At 42.8% G+C, this 16,376-nt stretch overlaps 2 protein-coding genes across 3 annotated transcripts; both read right to left on the bottom strand.

The window, feature by feature from the left end:
- Positions 1-3,003: 3,003 nt before the first annotated feature.
- LOC115784117 (tripartite motif-containing protein 35-like) lies at positions 3,004-8,538 on the bottom strand. The gene is made up of 6 exons (XM_030735211.1): positions 7,932-8,538; positions 7,467-7,562; positions 5,108-5,338; positions 5,003-5,025; positions 4,785-4,903; positions 3,004-4,583 (listed from the first exon to the last, which is right to left on the bottom strand). The coding sequence occupies exons 1-6, from the start codon at positions 8,463-8,465 to the stop codon at positions 4,024-4,026; spliced, it is 1,563 nt and encodes a 520-aa protein (XP_030591071.1). The 5' UTR covers positions 8,466-8,538; the 3' UTR covers positions 3,004-4,023.
- An 862-nt stretch (positions 8,539-9,400) lies between these two features.
- On the bottom strand, positions 9,401-14,541 carry gipc1 (GIPC PDZ domain containing family, member 1). Of its 2 annotated transcripts, none has more exons than XM_030735239.1 (7): positions 14,493-14,541; positions 12,503-13,075; positions 12,222-12,407; positions 11,853-12,033; positions 11,340-11,452; positions 11,183-11,264; positions 9,401-11,104 (listed from the first exon to the last, which is right to left on the bottom strand). In XM_030735239.1, exons 2-7 carry the CDS (start codon positions 12,800-12,802, stop codon positions 10,953-10,955), a joined length of 1,014 nt encoding a protein of 337 aa, XP_030591099.1. In that variant the 5' UTR covers positions 12,803-13,075; positions 14,493-14,541; the 3' UTR covers positions 9,401-10,952. The 2 variants fall into 2 exon arrangements, with proteins under 2 accessions (XP_030591099.1, XP_030591098.1); XM_030735238.1 differs by lacking the exon at positions 14,493-14,541 and adding an exon at positions 14,303-14,484.
- Between the last annotated feature and the right edge of the window lie 1,835 nt (positions 14,542-16,376).

Here is a 16,376-nt window from a genome sequence, read left to right as displayed (position 1 = left end):
TTTTCTAAGTCCTGAGAACAGGACTTAGAAAAAAGCCAGCACGAATCACACTCCTCCTCATCCTCCTCCTCACCTAGCATGTTTTACACATTATCACCATCATCATGTCTGCTTCTTTTATTTCCCATCATGCGTGTCTTTGCTTGCTATTATCTTATTTTATCTTGTTTTATGGAAAAGCGTCGACACAGGCCCACCATAAACATGTTTTACTTGTCATATTGACCGAATAATATGCATACAAAGTGAGAGAACAAACATGGGTGTGACCAGGCTAAAGACTAAACATTCAACTGAGGCTGAATGGAAGAGCTCAAACTGTGCAAACTGAGGCAGAGGAAATGGAACTTCAGCCAGTCAGCATACTTAACACTGGAGACAACAGAGGACCCCCACCCAGTGAGAAAACTGTTGCAGGAAGTCACTTGGATTTAGAGCTGAGGTAACAATCTTAACTCTTTATGCCACATAACAGGAGTCTGTAACCTACTCCCTAACTGTAATAGAAAATGTATTTACAATGATCTTACTGGGAAGAAGCAAAAATGTTGCAAAGATAAAAGTGAGTATAACTGATAAAGAGCGTGTGCATCTTGTGAATGTTTAAACTGCTTTCTCTGTATTTATAGACACTGCAAACAATGATGAAACAAGCATCCTGTCATCCATCTGGGTAAGAGTGTTACAGCTGTGGTCAGGAGTTTACATACACTCATCATGAGAATGAATGTTGTGGTAATTTTTAGCTTTTAATAATTTCTTTGAACTGCTCTTTTTCATGGATGGCTGTATGTACAGTATACATCTTTAATGACTTTTAAAAAAACAAAAAAAAAAACAAGAATTGGGTGCACAAATTTGAATTCATTTTGGATTTTCTCTAATCCACACCGGGTCAAAAGTATACACCTCCATTAGTATTTGGTTGAATGTCCCTTAGCCAGTTGCCCCTCAACCAGACTCTTTTGGTAGCCATCAAAAAGCTTCTGACATAATTCTGGCTGGATATATGACCACTCTTCTTGGCAGAATTGGTTCATTGGTTGAGTTTATTTAAATTTATTGGTTTCCTGGCAGAGACCCAGTTTTTAACCATAGTCGGGGCTTTGGGAAGGTCATTCCAGCAGCTTATGTTAGCCTGCTTTATCCATTCGTAAAAAAAAACAAAAAAACATTCTGATGTGTGTTTGGGATCACTGTCCTGTTGCAACACCCAGCTGTGTCTAGCTGTTGATTTGAGGTGAAGCTGAAGAATTTGGAAGTAGCCCTCCTTCTTCATTCCTCCATCCTTTTTGTGCAATGTACTAGTACCACTAGCAGCAGCCCCAGATCATGATGCTTCCCCCACCATGCCTGACAGTGGGCGTAGGGTTCTTAGGTTTGAAAGCCTCACCTTTACTCCTCCAAGCATACCTCTTGTCATTGTGGCCAAATAGCTCAATCTTCGTCTCATCTAACCATAAAACTGTTCTCCAGAAGGCATTTGGCTTGTCCATGTGGACATCTGCAAATTTCAGTCAGGCTTGAAGGTGTGGATGTTAGACCAGGGGCTTCTTTCTTGATTGGCACCTTCTCAGTCCATGGGAATGTAAACTCATTTTGACACTGGTTTTCCAGCAGTTTCCAGTTCATGGAAGATTTGAGTCTTAGTGGCTCCTGGGTTGTTCCTGAACATCCTAACCAATTTCCTCTCATCTGAGGGTGAGTTTGGGTCTTCTTACAGACCTTGGCAAAGTGGTGACACATCTGAATAACTTGTACAATTGTTGGAACTGATTATCTTGGAATATGCAAATGTTTAGAAATTGCTCTCAGAGACCTTCCCAACTTGTAAAATCTACAGTTCTCCTTCTTAGATTTTCACTGAGTTCTTTAGACTTTCCCGTTGTTCTGAGTATTGGTCAACCCAATGAGTGCTGTTAAGCAAATCTTTTTTATACTGGCAAAGAGAAACTACCAGTTGTAGTCAATCATGATCACTAACAAAAATAGACCTTCTTAATTTGAAAGACACTGTAGAACCTTCAGCACCACTTATTAAACGATTAAAGTGAATGTATGTATATATTTGAGCCTGTGTGGATTAGAGAAAAATAAATTCAAATTTGTGCCACCCAATTCTTGTATTTAAAAATCATTAAAGATGTATGCTGTACAATCATTCCAGCCTAGAAAAAGAACAATTAAAAGCCCCAAAAATGATCGTGGCATTCATGCCCATGATGAGTGCATGTAAACCTCTAACCACAACTGTAGATGTTCTTCTGTTACAGTCTGCACATGCCTGGGAACACACAGGCCTCTGATATTTATCTGACTGTTCACTATTGACCGCCCCTGATGCTCCACTTTCTTTCTTTCTCTGTCAGACGCCACTGACCTTTGTTGAATAAAACAGTACGCTCAGCAGGAGGTCTCCCTGGTGAATACAGTGGGTCTCAACCTGCTGATTAGCAAAGCAGGGGTCTTGGCCAAAGGCCCCCTGCAGGGAGGCAGTCCAGAGAACATGCAGACTAGCCTCCACAATAATGTTGAGCAATAAAGTAAGGGCTGAGGACGATGACATAACATTTTGTTTCTTTTTTTAATTACAAAAAGCCGACTTTCTCTTTGCTCCTTTATTCATTATTAGTCTGCTTCCTCTTTAGAAGAAGCTCTAAAAACACATGCATCTTCATCTCTCCTGTCACTTTTGCATCATTTGCAAAGGTAAGTGATCTGCTAGTCAAAAGCTTCATCTTACTGTCAAATAAATTCCAACCTTTTTTTGTACCATTCCTCTCCTTTTGGGCAGGAGTTGATAAAGGATAGGATTCTTTTCAGTGTTGCACCCATGCTGGCTTCACACTGACGTGGGTGGAGAAAAGGAGAGCAAACAAGTTTCCACTGACCTCTTCTATAAAGGGCACAATGAAACAAGAGGAAGAGGAACAAGAGCGGTCTCAGAATAAGATTACTTTATTAATTAAGGAAAATAATATTACCAAGAAATTAAGTCATGATGAAGTTAGCATTTTTATAAACAATGGCTGAGTGCTCATATAATCATTATATGGTTTCTGGAAAACAAAGAAACTGCTGCAGGAGTCACTGTTCAAAACTTAGTGACTGCACAGTTAGGTCAGATCTTATTATCTTATAACATTAATATAACTTCATCCTGAGGGAAGCATACACATGAAAGAGGGGTGCACTCAGCTCCAGTGTTTAAAGGGTGGGATAATAACATTAAAATCTTTCTCTATTTAAAATGAATGTGCAGCGCCACACTGATTTCTGCATTAAATGTTCATCAGTTAGTTTTAAGCCATTTACTTCGCAATTTCCCGCATAATCACCCTGCATAATCAACTGTTTTCACACATGCTTTCTACTCATGCATCATTCAAAAAAATAAAACTGAACTTGCAGTTCCATATTTTGCAGCTATCCTGTATGCATTAAAGACGGGATAAAGCAGTTCTTGTATTGCCACCAAATTCAGACTGATCACATTAGAAGGAAGTCCAGGTCAGGGGTGTGAGGGTGTGTGTTTTAATGTTCATACTGGCAGCGAATGACAGACCTGTGTCACATTTGAAGAAAAAAAAAAAAAAAAAAAATCAGAACTTGACTCATGTGTGACTCGTTTTCTGAACTAAGAATGAAAATAATTGTGCTCCAGTGTGAGACATCTATTAGCCGTGTTTGTGACCACCAGGGGGAGATTGATGTTCAGGACAGTGTGCAAGAGATGCTTAGTCTAACAGCCTGCCTGGCTGAGAAGTATAATGGAGCCTTGCTGGGTAATTATGGCAAGTGCCTCCCCCTGGTTGCTTCGCCTCTTTTGGTGTCATAACCTGCAGTCAATCAATAAATGAACCCAAGTGAAATAAACCAGTCAGTGCTGTAATCACTCTGCTTGTGTCATCCTCATTTTACCAACAATCATACACTGGCATAATTTGGTTAATTTTTTGATTTACGCTTGGGTAATATCATGAATTTTAATTGCACTAATGTTCTTTGTAAGGTGCTCACTAATCACCATGTTGCGCTGTTCCACACAGCCACCTTGGAGCGGCAGATTTTAAGAGGTTTGGGGTTATTTCCACTGATGTTGGCTCCAGGGCAGAAGAAGGGGTACATCTTCTCAGTGAAGAAGTCATTGAAAGTGTAGATGGGTGTCATTTTGACAGGGTTAGAGAAGATGACCTCTCCAGAATCATAGTTCAGCTGCACCCTGACTCGAGTCGGCGTCTCCTCCAGCTGCAGTGGGGTGCTGGGCCTCGTCATGGCTGAGTACTCCCCCTCAAAGTACGAGATCATCCAAAAGCCGACCTCGGGACAGCCCGAGATGCGGCCCTTCCTGTCGATGGACTCTTTGACCACCCCAAGCATCCAGTCCACCTTGTCGTCCACCTCTACTTCCCAGGCGTGACAGCCTGAAGTAAAGCCCTCTGAGCCTAAGACGAACACAAAGTGACCAAACCGTTCAGGATTGTCTGGGAGCTGCAGCAGGGATCCACTGTTGGCTACACTGGTAAGGTCTGAGGAGAGGGACAGCCAGGAGTATGCAGTGTTGGGATCCAGGGTGATGGGTGCTAAAAGCAAAAGATTAAATCCAGATGGTGACTTAGAAGAAGAAGGAAATTCAAGACACATTGCTTTGTTTGAATACAAAAATCTCTAAAAAGTTATTTTATTGAATTTCCTACATTATTAAATACAAAGTCTTCCTTCAGGATCTATACAGTAACATCTGGTTATATATCTGTCACACAAAGAGTCCAGTGAGTTCTTACTGTACTGAACCAGATCCGCCATTTTCTCCCACACGTGGTACTTGAGGGAACTGAGATGTTTGGCCACATTTATGAGAGCGCCTGACATTTTTTCTGGATTCTTCTGTGGGATCTGTGCTCTGTGAGAGGTAAAAGACAAACGGGTATGAAGCAATGCTGAATAACTAGAATGTTGAAGCCGGTACAACGCTGACAATTTTTTTTTTTACATCACCTACCTTTTCTTTGTGTTTGTATAATTCTGAAATAAGAAAACAGAAAGTTATGAGCAGTGTTTTATGATCAGATGAATTCAGTGCAGAAAACATTTAACATCTGCTCACTTGAAGGAAATTAACATCACTGGATGCAATCTCATTCTCAATGGCAATGACAGCATGGGAGACGGTGAGGATCTCTCTGGTGAGGCTCTCAGATGACTTCTTCACTAGCTCTTTTTTCTCCGTATCCTCCTTCTTCAGAGCAGCCAGTCGTGCATCTTCTTCCTTCTGGAGAAACGCCCGCAGCTCCTCAAACTCCTCTTTGATCTGCTTTTCTGTGGCTTGAGTCTGGTTCTGGATATGGATCAGCACAGAAATACACTTAATGTAATGCAACTAAGTTCTAGTCTGTTGTTGTAGTCTACTTTGCTTGCCCCATCTATGATAACTTTTGTTTTTCCATATATCCTAAAAAAGAACTTCCTTCCACCTTGAAAGGAAATTATCCTGAGAGGTCTGAAGATCCACCAGACCAAGATGGGCTGCATGAGGAGTGGGGAAGTTGAGCAACACACAGTGCCATAGTTAAACACTGTCCCTGGTGAGAAAGAGGAGGAGCAGGACCTGGAGGCACCATGTAGTGTCCAGAGACTCCAAGCCTGGTTTGCAACACCTCGCAACCCATTAGAACATCGCCAGGTACTATGACCTGCTGCACATAATGGGTCGGAGTGGCATCAGTTTGACGAGGATGTTGACTCAGTTCTGGAAGCATTGTCAAGAGGGTGGAGTGGATCAGCATCTCTGACTGATGTGCACTTTTATCATCAACACTGGTGCAGAGAGATATGGCATTAAAGAACAGAAAGTCAACGCAAGAGACATTGCATCAGTCAAACCAAAAAAGGTGGCAAATCAAGATCACCCAGCTCAGGAAACAGCTGGAGGTCCCTGAAGCTGCAGCACAAGAGAGCAGAAGAGGAGGAAAGACCAGCCCTTAAGTTCACTTGCAAGGAACTGAAGACCTGGCTGAAAGCAGCAGAGAAGCCGGCACTCCCGGGGAGGTTCAAGGTGTGGTTTTACCAGCATGGAATGCTGCCTCCACTTCTCTGACCACTGCTGATTAATAGTCTCAATAACCATTGTTATCGAGGGCTTTGACGGAACCATCAGTCGGTTCCCTCGTAGGTGGCTGGGCTTGTCAAAGAGCATTAGAAGCATTGCCCTTTATGAGCATACCAACACGCTCCAGCTTCCCTTCACCAGCCAAACTGAGGAGTTCAAGGTCATTCGAGCCAGGGAGGCGCCTCAGCAGACACCGAAGTTTCCTCTTCCAGTTGTGAAGACTGGAAGGAAGTGATGGACTTTGCAGGCTGTCAAGCGACCCGAGGCTAGGCTGAGGCACAGTGACCTGGTGGGAGCGATGGCAGTCGGACGAGCTGGGCTGGGCTGGGGATTTATACTAGACCATGCTTTGGCAAAGCTCAGGGGAGGGAGGAGGCTGCTGATTCAGGAAGAGTTCTTCACTGATGATGTGTCAAAGTTGCCTGTCTGTGCAGATGGTGTTTCTTTAAACTTAATACTAGTATTTTGTACTTTAATTTTACTCTGCAGACACAAAACAAAAAGCAAATAACCATCACATCCTGTTACTACACCATTATTACTCTCCCTGTTGTCATTTGACATTTCAGAGCATTAACAGTTCAATTTTGTCTCCTTTTTCTACTTTTGTCACAGTACATGCCTAGTATTCATCTAAATAATATTTCACTGACCACTTGCTTAGTTTCATCTTGCTAGTGCAGGAACCTTTTTGCCTTCAGAACTGCCTTAATTCTTCATGGCATAGATTCAACAAGGTCCGAGAAACATTCCTCAAAGATTGTGGTCACTCTTCTAGGGCTTTCCACAAGGTTTAGGAGTGTGTTTATGGGAATTTTTGACCATTCTTCCAGAAGCGCATTTTTGAGGTCAGACACTGATGTTGGACGAGAAGGCCTGGCTCACAGTCTCCACTCTAATTTATCCCAAAGGTGTTCTGTCAGGTTGATGTCAGGACTCTCTGCAGGCCAGTCAACTTTTTCTCCATCAAACTCACTCATCCATGTCTTTATGGACCTTTCTTTGTGCACTGGTGCGCAGCTATGTTGGAACAGAAAGGGGCAATCCCCAAACTGTTCCCACAAAGCTGCGAGCATGAAATTTAGTAGCGAGGAAATTTCACAGCTGGACTTGTTGCACTGGTGGCATCGTGTCACGGTACCACACTGGAATTCACTGGGCTCCTGAGAGCGACCCATTCGTCCACAAATGTTTGTATTTCACCTACTCTGTGACCTTATATGAAAAAAAAGGCAGTTTGTTTTTGTAACATCTCAGCTGACATGTTTACACATTTAACACTGTATGGCTCAACTTCAGTCACAGTCACATCAGCAGCCATGTAGGTGTTTCGTGGTATGTGAGTGTTTATTGATACCTTGATGTGTACAGTTGTGTCATCACACTCCTGCTTGGCTTCATACAGGCGACGCAGGGTTTTCTTTAGAGGATTCAACTCATTTTTCAGCTCTGCCTGAAGGGTGAGGGTAGAGAGTCAGTAACCGTATCAGATTACTTTCATCTTACAGTCATGTTTATCTTGTTTTAACTTGAATAATGTCACCAGTTTCCTCAGTTTGCAAAAGTACCACCATCTCCAGTTTCAAACCACTTTAAAAGGGGGATTAGCAGGTGCTTTATATAGTAAAGCAGGCTCCATGATTTTAGAGAGACACAATTATTAAATTAACCCCTGTAAGCATGCACTTGGTGATAGTAGGAAGGAAAAACTCCCTTTTAACAGAGAGAGACCTCCAGCATCTGGGATCTGGAAGGGGCAGCCATCTACTGCAACCGGGTGTGGGTGAAAGGGAAAGAGAACGAAAGGATAAGAGTACATTACCTTAAGATCCTGAGCACCTTCTTCTATGGGACACACTCTGTGTCCCTGGTGCTTCTTGGAGGTGTGACACACACAGCACAGGACTTCAAAGTCATCCAGACAGAAGAGTTTGAGAACTTCTCCATGTGTGTTGCATTTAATATCCACTATCACTGCTTCCCTTGCACCGCCGGCCCCAGTCCGCGCTGCGGCTCCCCCGTGCCCATGCTCCCTCAGGAAGGTGTCAGCAACATTCTTCAGTGCCAAGCTGACTGTGGGCTCCGTCAGCAAGCACTTCCTCCTGCAGACGGGACACTCGCGCTTGGACTTCTTGATCCAGAACTGCTGAAGACAGCCCCGGCAGAAACTGTGGCTGCACTTCAGCACCACAGGGTCCTTGAAGATTTCACAGCATACAGGACAGGAGAGCTCATCTTCCAGCATGGAGCCTGACTGTGAAGAAACAGCTCGAGGTCGCTGGCATGAATTTAGCTTAGGACTCTGGAAGAGAGTAAGCTTTAAAGGCTGGGAGGAAGCCCGCGGGCGCAATGCCATTGCAAATTCCTGCTGTAAGGTGTGGGGGTGGGCAGGTTGTCCGTAAAGTCTGTTAGGAAGAACTGCTCTACTGGAAGTCTCGAAAGTAATCTGGACACAGTTTATGAACAACCAAGGTTATAGAGCAACAGGGACTGGAAAAACTGGTTTACTTGACTTTTTAGTAAATACAGGACACGTCACCACCCCTCATCTGACAGCCAGTGAAGCTTTAAGAAATCTGGTCAAAATATTTCCATGTAGAAAAAAAGTTATACTTAACTAAAATTAAACTTTAAGCTGTAACTAGTCGAGGAAAACACTGCAGTTAACTGGACAAATTTGCCAACACAAGCTGCCTCATTAGGCTTTAATGAAAGCTTGTTTCAGCCAGTGGAGAAAAAATTCATACTAAAATACCTTAAAATAAAAAAAACACACACAACTTGAAATTATTATGAAGTTATTTTGAAATTTTGTGACAATAACCTGAAGTTTTGACTTAGGAAACAGCAAAACTATTTTTTTCAGCGATGGAAATGAGTTTTCATAGACAAGTCCAGACCCCACTGGATATGAACTCACAGGGACATCCGCAGCTCTTTGTCACCTCCCTTCGATGAGGCCTGTAAGTGACCCCACCGAGCTTGACCAGAACTATCAGGTTGACCCAGGTAGATCTTATTACCTGCTGACACCCAGTGATTTCACCGTCTGGTTAAATGTCATATATATTTCAAGAGGACACAGTGAGAAGAAACACAAACACAGAGAGCGCCCTTGGGCACGGTTTCTGAGAATCTTGGAAGCGACTCTGGCTCGTCACAGTTTTGTGTCTTTGTTTCACAATAGTGGCTCAACATGTTGAATAAACTCATGCAAATAAAGATTTTTCAGACCAGGCACCGCAGAGCAGTGTGTTGTGCTCAGGAAAGAAGAGACAGAAGGAGAGCTGCTGCGTGGATGTTATTGCATTATATTTGGACACTGACATCGGTGTAATACAAAGCCATCAAAATAATGTATTCTCCTTAGTGTTACAGTATTCTAGCATCATAACCCATTTAGATATCCATGAACTCTGAAAAAATGAAACTAAACTACAAAATAGCTTCAAACATTTGGATATACTGAAAAGGTTAAACACCAAGAGTTGTTTTTTTTAAGACGTGTGTTTACCTAAACCAAGTAGTTGGTGCAACCATTGCCTGTTTTTTTTTTTTCCTTTCAATGAACAACACAAGTCACTGCAGCACAATGGAAGTCATTTGGTCCCATTCTGCTTCGAGTGTTCTCATTTTTCAACAGCACGCCCCAGAATGCAGACTTCTAACAAAATATATAAAATGTAAGAAATAAAAAGAAATGAAGGCAGATCTGTTGTCTTTTCTTATTTTACACAACTCCTCCATCTCATTACTCCTTTCTTCTTCTTTAATACTGCTCTCTGTAACAAAGCAGCTGCGACGCAAGAGCAAATTATTCGTCTGTTATACAAACCTTGTTTTAAAATAGACATCACATCACCTCATATAAAAAAAGACTGGCTATAAAAAAAAAACAAAAAAAAAACAACAAGTCGACACAATCCACAAGCTGGAGACCAGCGTTCTTCTCTTTCTCATATAACGACCTTCAATGAAAGTAAATTAACACTGATTTTCTCTAACACTGTCAAATATGTGAAAGACAGTAACGTGCTGCCGTCTGCACTTCATGACATCATGGAGTGTGTTAACGCTAAACAAACACCACTGGTCTTTTTAGTCAGGAGCTACAATTTACTACGACCCCTCTGCAATCACATTTGTTTTTTAACCTTGACCTACAATGAAAAAGAAAAAAAAAAAAGAAATAAAACCAGCAGAATTAATTATGAAGATAGAAATGTAACAGCACATGCTTGTAAAACTGATCCATCACAGTAACATCAAGTGGTTCAGGATGTACACTGTACTTCAGGGAGGCTCGTGCTTTGTTCTGTGCGATAACCGAGTCGCTCACCAGGTTGAGGTACAGCGCAATCCACGCTCACTTCTGGTTTACAGTGCCGTGCAATACAGTGCAACATGAAAAAAAAAAAATTATACATATATTTCAAAGGTTTACACTGTTTTAGCCGTTGTTTCTCCATTTCTCCCAATTTAGAAACCTGCGCTGTTTTTGTTCCACTGCCAGCAACTACAACAATGACATGCAGGTTCACGTGATGCGGTTGAAGGAAATGCTCATCAGCGTGCTCAGAGTTTCTGGGAATAGCTGGAAGACAAATAAAAGCACTTTGGAAGTCCTCACAGTCACCTTCCTCTCCCATTAACTGGATTATCCTCTTTGTTTAGGCCGCGTCTCCCAAAATGGTATAAACTCAGAAAAATTGGAGTATACAGTGGAATAAAAACAAACTCATGACAGTAGTGTTGTGGTTTCTAGTAGTGCTGAATGTTGTGGGTGTAACAAGCACGCACGCGCTCGCACACACAGGTTGCGCCGCTCCACTTGTTTCTGTAGTTAAACCCGCCCGACCTTAGCGTCGCCGATGGCACCCCAGACATCGAAAACAAACTCATCGGGGAAGGCAAAGTCTCCCAGGGTTTCATCTAAAGCCTCGGCAAATTCATCTGGGTTCTTTTTGTCTTTTCCCAGCTCCACCATGGTAGCCGCTGAGGGGAGACACAAAATATTTAGCTCACTCCTCACTAAAAGTGAAACCCACATAGCCATTAGGGGCCCACACTCACCCAGCTCACTGTCTCTGATGCCCATATAACTCTCAAGCAGGTCATCCACCTTCTCGATGGCCTTTTCCTCAAATGCAGAAGGCTGAAGAACAAGTGAATTTTATTTTAACAGTACAAACACCAGTTATTAGTCCACAGGTATTGCAGGCATGCTCACCAGTTCCTCCACAGTTGCAGGACCTTTAGAGCGAAGTCGAAGGGTTCCTCTGCCGGTCCCCAGTTGAACCCCTGATGCAGACCTAGATCCTCCAGACCTCTGGCTGATCATGTCTACACAAAGCATTAAACTTGTTCAGAAATACATCAAGTGCTGGCACAGCCCCTCAGTTCAACCCTTTGTCTGAAACTAGCTATTTGAGCTCCCTTTGCCCTCCCTTTAAGCCAACTTTTCTCTGATTGGGTGCCCCTCGTAAGAAGATGGTGGCTGAGCCTGAAAAGACCAGATTAAGGATTTCCCCTCCTCACTAACGTCCAATAGATCAAAGAGAAGAAAAAACTCAGAAGTTTGATGCTTTTTGTACCTAATTATTACAAATTTTGGCCATGTTTAATATGAGCTTTCACCATTATACAAGTGTATGGCAGAAAATAAGGAAAAATACACAGGTCCCCTTCAAAGTAGGTTTTCTTTCACTGATCAGGCTTTCATGCAGCCTCTTCAGGCACCTACCAAAGGCTTTTAGAGGCTCCACCAGCTTGATGGTGAACTCTTTTCCTTTGGGAAGCTCCTTTAGCATCTTCGCCACTTCGTAGTGTCGACAGCCGATAAGGCGATGGCCATTAATTGACTCTATCATATCGCCCACGTTTATAACCTGGATCTGGTGGATGATGCTGCCCTCGCGGATCCTCTGAAAAAAAACACAAAAAAAAAAAAAAAAAAAAAAAAATCAAACAATAAATCCAATTCACTATCGAGCTCATAGCTTTCTCCCTGCAGCAAGTAATTGATTCACATTTCATTCCAGGGTCATGCCTTTACCCATGGGTGCTTGAGTCAATAGAAAAACACTTTCTCCATCATTTAAACATTCCTCACCTTGATGAAAGCGTAGCCAGCTCCATTATCAGTGATCGTCAATCCCAGTGCATCCTCCCCTTTGAACACCTCTATCTCCTTTCTCTGGCCTTTAATGTGGGCAAAAATAAAGTCCTCTAGCCCTATCTGACCTCCCAACAGTTTATCCATGTCCACCTTGTGGGTGTTCAGAGTGCAAAACATAACCTGTGAGGGAAAACAAGCGTCAAGTAAAATTTGTCATGATCACATCTGGAGCACATCCATCACTGTCAGCAGAATGTCTCCCCAGAATGTCTCACCTCTGACGGCAGTATCCCAAAGGCCTCACCAATCTTGGCGTAAAGCTCCCGCACATTACTGAAGCCCTCAATGCGGCCTGTGGGGCTGCCGTGAGCGAGCTGGGTGTGGAAGATGAGGCGAGGTCGCATGCTGTTAGGTGGAGGCGGCAGGCCTTCAGAGGTGGCACCTTCTCCCAGCCCAACAACACCGCCATCTATGCCTTCCATACCTGGCACATTGAGACCTGCGCGGATGGGCTCTGCTTCCTCGTTCTCGACTAACGGGGACGCCTTCTTCCTTCTTCCCAATCCCAGCGGCATAGTAGTCCTATGAGGTGTGTGCAGAGGGAGAGGAGGGGAGGATGGAGGCAGTTCTGGGGGGGGGTTATGCTACAATCCTGACCAACATACACCTGTTCAGCCAAATCAGCTGCAGGTCTGCTGGATATTTCTGTCACAGCAACAGTGTTGTCCTCCAGACCAGCTTGAGAGCCGTCTCAACCAGGCACTGTATGGATTCAGGAATCCAAACATCAGAGCAGCTCACATAGCTGGATCTGTCAAGTCCAGCAGCCTGCAGTGGAAGGTTTTCAGCTGTAACACAGAGACAAAAAGTCTATCAACTTTATGAATGTACCAAAGCAATGACTGTTCCAATATTCTGTGCCAATATATAGTGCTGTGCAGAAGTCTTGAGTCACCCTTAATTTCTTTAATATTATGCTTCCAAAGAGCCAGACTCTAAGAAAGGCACCTAACTCAAGAGATGTTGTGTCTATACATAACAGACAACTTAGTAAAGAACCGATTTTTATTGTAACTTAAGGCGCGTTCTCACTAGCAGCCTGTCACAAAAAAACAATTTGTTCCTATTTCTTTAGATGCACCTAAATAAAGATCAATGAAAACTTTCAAGGACAACAGTATGACAGGCATAAATAAAGTATTTTTGCAGAAACAAGCTGATTCTCAAAGGCCAAAATGACTGGCAACAGCTTCATTTTTCAGCATGACAATGATCCCAAACACACTGCCTTTCCACAAAAACATACCTGGATAGTAAAACACACAATGGAACACAGTCAGTCATGTACTGGCCTCCCCAGAACTTCAAAATTACTGAAGCAGTGTGGGATCACCTTGACAGATCGTGCAATAAAAAGGCAGCCAACATCCAAAGTAGAGTTTTGAATGTCCTTCAAGAAGCCTGAGGAGCTACTCCTGAAGAGTACTTAAAGAAATTATAAGCAGCCTGATGGAGTTCAGGGTGTGCTGAATTTTTTTCTCTTTTGGTCACACCAAGTATTGACTTTCAAGCTCGTTAGAAATACACACACTGTTTTTTGTCTTGTATACTGCATTTCAATGAATGTTTGTACGTTTCAATAAATCACTGCACCTATTTTCAGTTTCCCTGACAAAATATACAGAAATGAGGTTTGGCTCAAGACTCTTGCACAGTGCTCTATAAAATCACTAAATACTAAAGTGTGCACTGCTTATCCTTAACATGTACTGAGTGTTCAAGCTACACGTTGTAGCATGAACACTCCGTACATTAGACAAAGCCAATGTTAGCTGCTAGCGCTGAGACGCAGCCTCACATCTTCCACTTGTAGCAACAAAAATCGCGAATAATAAGTAACACCCCAGCAGCCACCAAGTCAGTTATTACACCTGAAGCGGACTCACTGACTGGCAATCCCCCTTCCCCCACGTTAGTGAGTTACTACGTTACTATTTGTCAAGGCTGGTTAGCTATCCAGCTAGCTGAATCAAGATCGCAGAAAGCTGTAAACATGGAAGGCGAGTCATTCTTACCGGAGTTTCGGCCAACTATCGTTAGCCTGCTAACGCGGCACTCAAAAAAGAACGTTACACCTGCAAATTAAGTGCTTGAATATCTTTCGCTCCTGCGTCCCGGACAGGCTAACTTGGCCTGTTAAGGTTTAAGTACAGTGTGTGTGTGTGTGTGTGTGTGTGTCGGTATGCTGCTGTTAAGTTAGCTTACTGCCAGCCCAGCAGGGGTGGAACAATGACACCTTCAGGGTTCCTCGTAAACACCGACCTTCCCTGGAGCGACTGCTTTAAAGTCCCGTTTTTAAAGTTTAACCAGTAAGAATAAGAAATGCGTGAGTTAAAGCAGTGTTTGGTCAAATATAATAACATTTCACATTATGATATGGTCTGCTATTTTGATTACATTTTTTATATTATCTTGGCGTTGGAAGTACATACTGTCATTATCTTATATACAAATGAATACAGTGAATGTGCAACGCCGCGTTGTTTAGTGTGAATGGGTTGAAGGGGTTCGTTATTCTTTACAAAACGTTAGTATGTTGCTGTGTACCTAAACGTTTGATATCAGTGCCATTTCTTGTGAGAGCGTTGTTAGCTGCGAGCATACATCTCCCCCTGGTGGCAAAAGTTCATCGCAGCAGGCTGTCGAGTATAAAACATCAAATTTGAAGTATTTAGCTTCTCTGATGCTAGTTCCTTAATAAGTTCATTACAGGGGAGAAAAACAATTCCTGTAGACACTGGCCCCTATTCCAGGAAGCATGCTAACAAACTCTGAGTCAAAAATAAACTGAGTTGATTAACTGTGAGATAAACTCAATTTCCCGTCCCGGAACAGCTGAACAGGACTAGTTAATCAACTCTGAGTGTGTTCACCTTGCCCGAGTAAGGAAAGTCAATGTGAACACGAGTGCTGACAGAGATATTTATCTTAAGAAAAGAGTCATCTGAATCAGCTCGACCTTCTCTGTCATCATCATAGCCAGAATACGAGTTTGATAGAAAATATATTTCTTTTGTATACTTTGTGTTTTTTTGTATATTTCTCTTCTTAAAGAGAATTTCAATATTTCTGCCAGTACTGGATAAAAATGTTTCATGAAACTCAGAAAAAAACTCTGCTTTCATTTTCCCAGTTTAACACAAAGAAAAAAGCCCAACAATCAGACAACCCCCTACAAGCAGCACGTGGCGGTTCCACTCAAGGTTTCTTCCTGCCTTTTAACAGGAAGAAACCTTGAGTGGAACCAGGCTCAGGGAAGAGCAGCAGTCTGCTGTGACCGACTGGAGCGAAGGGAAAAAAGACAGAAAAGGGCTGCAGAGAGACAAGGAGAAAACAAACAGGAGATTAAGATTCCGTAGGGAAAAGAAATGAAACGTTCAGAGCATCACGGGAAGTCTCAGCAGCCGGAGCCTATGGCAACATAACTAAGGGGTGGTTAACAGTCACCTGATCGATCCCTAACTATAAACATTAGGAAAAATTAAAGTTATAATCTGAAAAGTAAAGAGAGGGTGTCTGTCTCTCTAATCCAATCTGCAAACTGGTTCCACAGAAGAAATACTCCCGCTGCAGTGTTTTGGATCAACTGAAGACTTTTCAGGGAGCTTTCAGAGCAGCCTGATAATAATGAATTACAATAGGAACAAATGCATGAGCTAGTTTTTCTGCATCACTCTGACAGGACAGGAAAGAATGCAGTTAAAGGGCATATAGTGGTGAAAAATGACTCCACGGTTCCTCACAGTGTTGCTGGAGGACGACGTAATGCCCCCAAGTACCTGGCTAGACGCCATGTTTCTGAGGTCAGAATTTAGAAAGAGCGCGTTTCAGGTCATGGAGACTTTTGTCTTTAAGACTCACCTCTAGTTTAACTAACTGATTTGTATAATCTGGCTTCATGGATAGATAGAGCGAGATATCATCTGCATAGCAATGCAAATGAATGCAATGTTTGCTTTTAATAATATTACCTAAGGAAAGCACGCATGACGTAAAAGAACTTGCGCTTCACAGCCAACATGTGGTCATTACGGTAATTTCACTCCTGCTGTTGCCGTAAACCCGCAAATCCCCTCTTTTGTGCCCCCG

Source organism: Archocentrus centrarchus, chromosome 8 (genome assembly GCF_007364275.1).
Source record: "Archocentrus centrarchus isolate MPI-CPG fArcCen1 chromosome 8, fArcCen1, whole genome shotgun sequence".
NCBI lineage: Eukaryota > Metazoa > Chordata > Actinopteri > Cichliformes > Cichlidae > Archocentrus > Archocentrus centrarchus.
The sequence above is the reverse complement of the archived record's forward strand: the minus strand, read 5'-3'. Positions and strand labels throughout refer to the sequence as shown.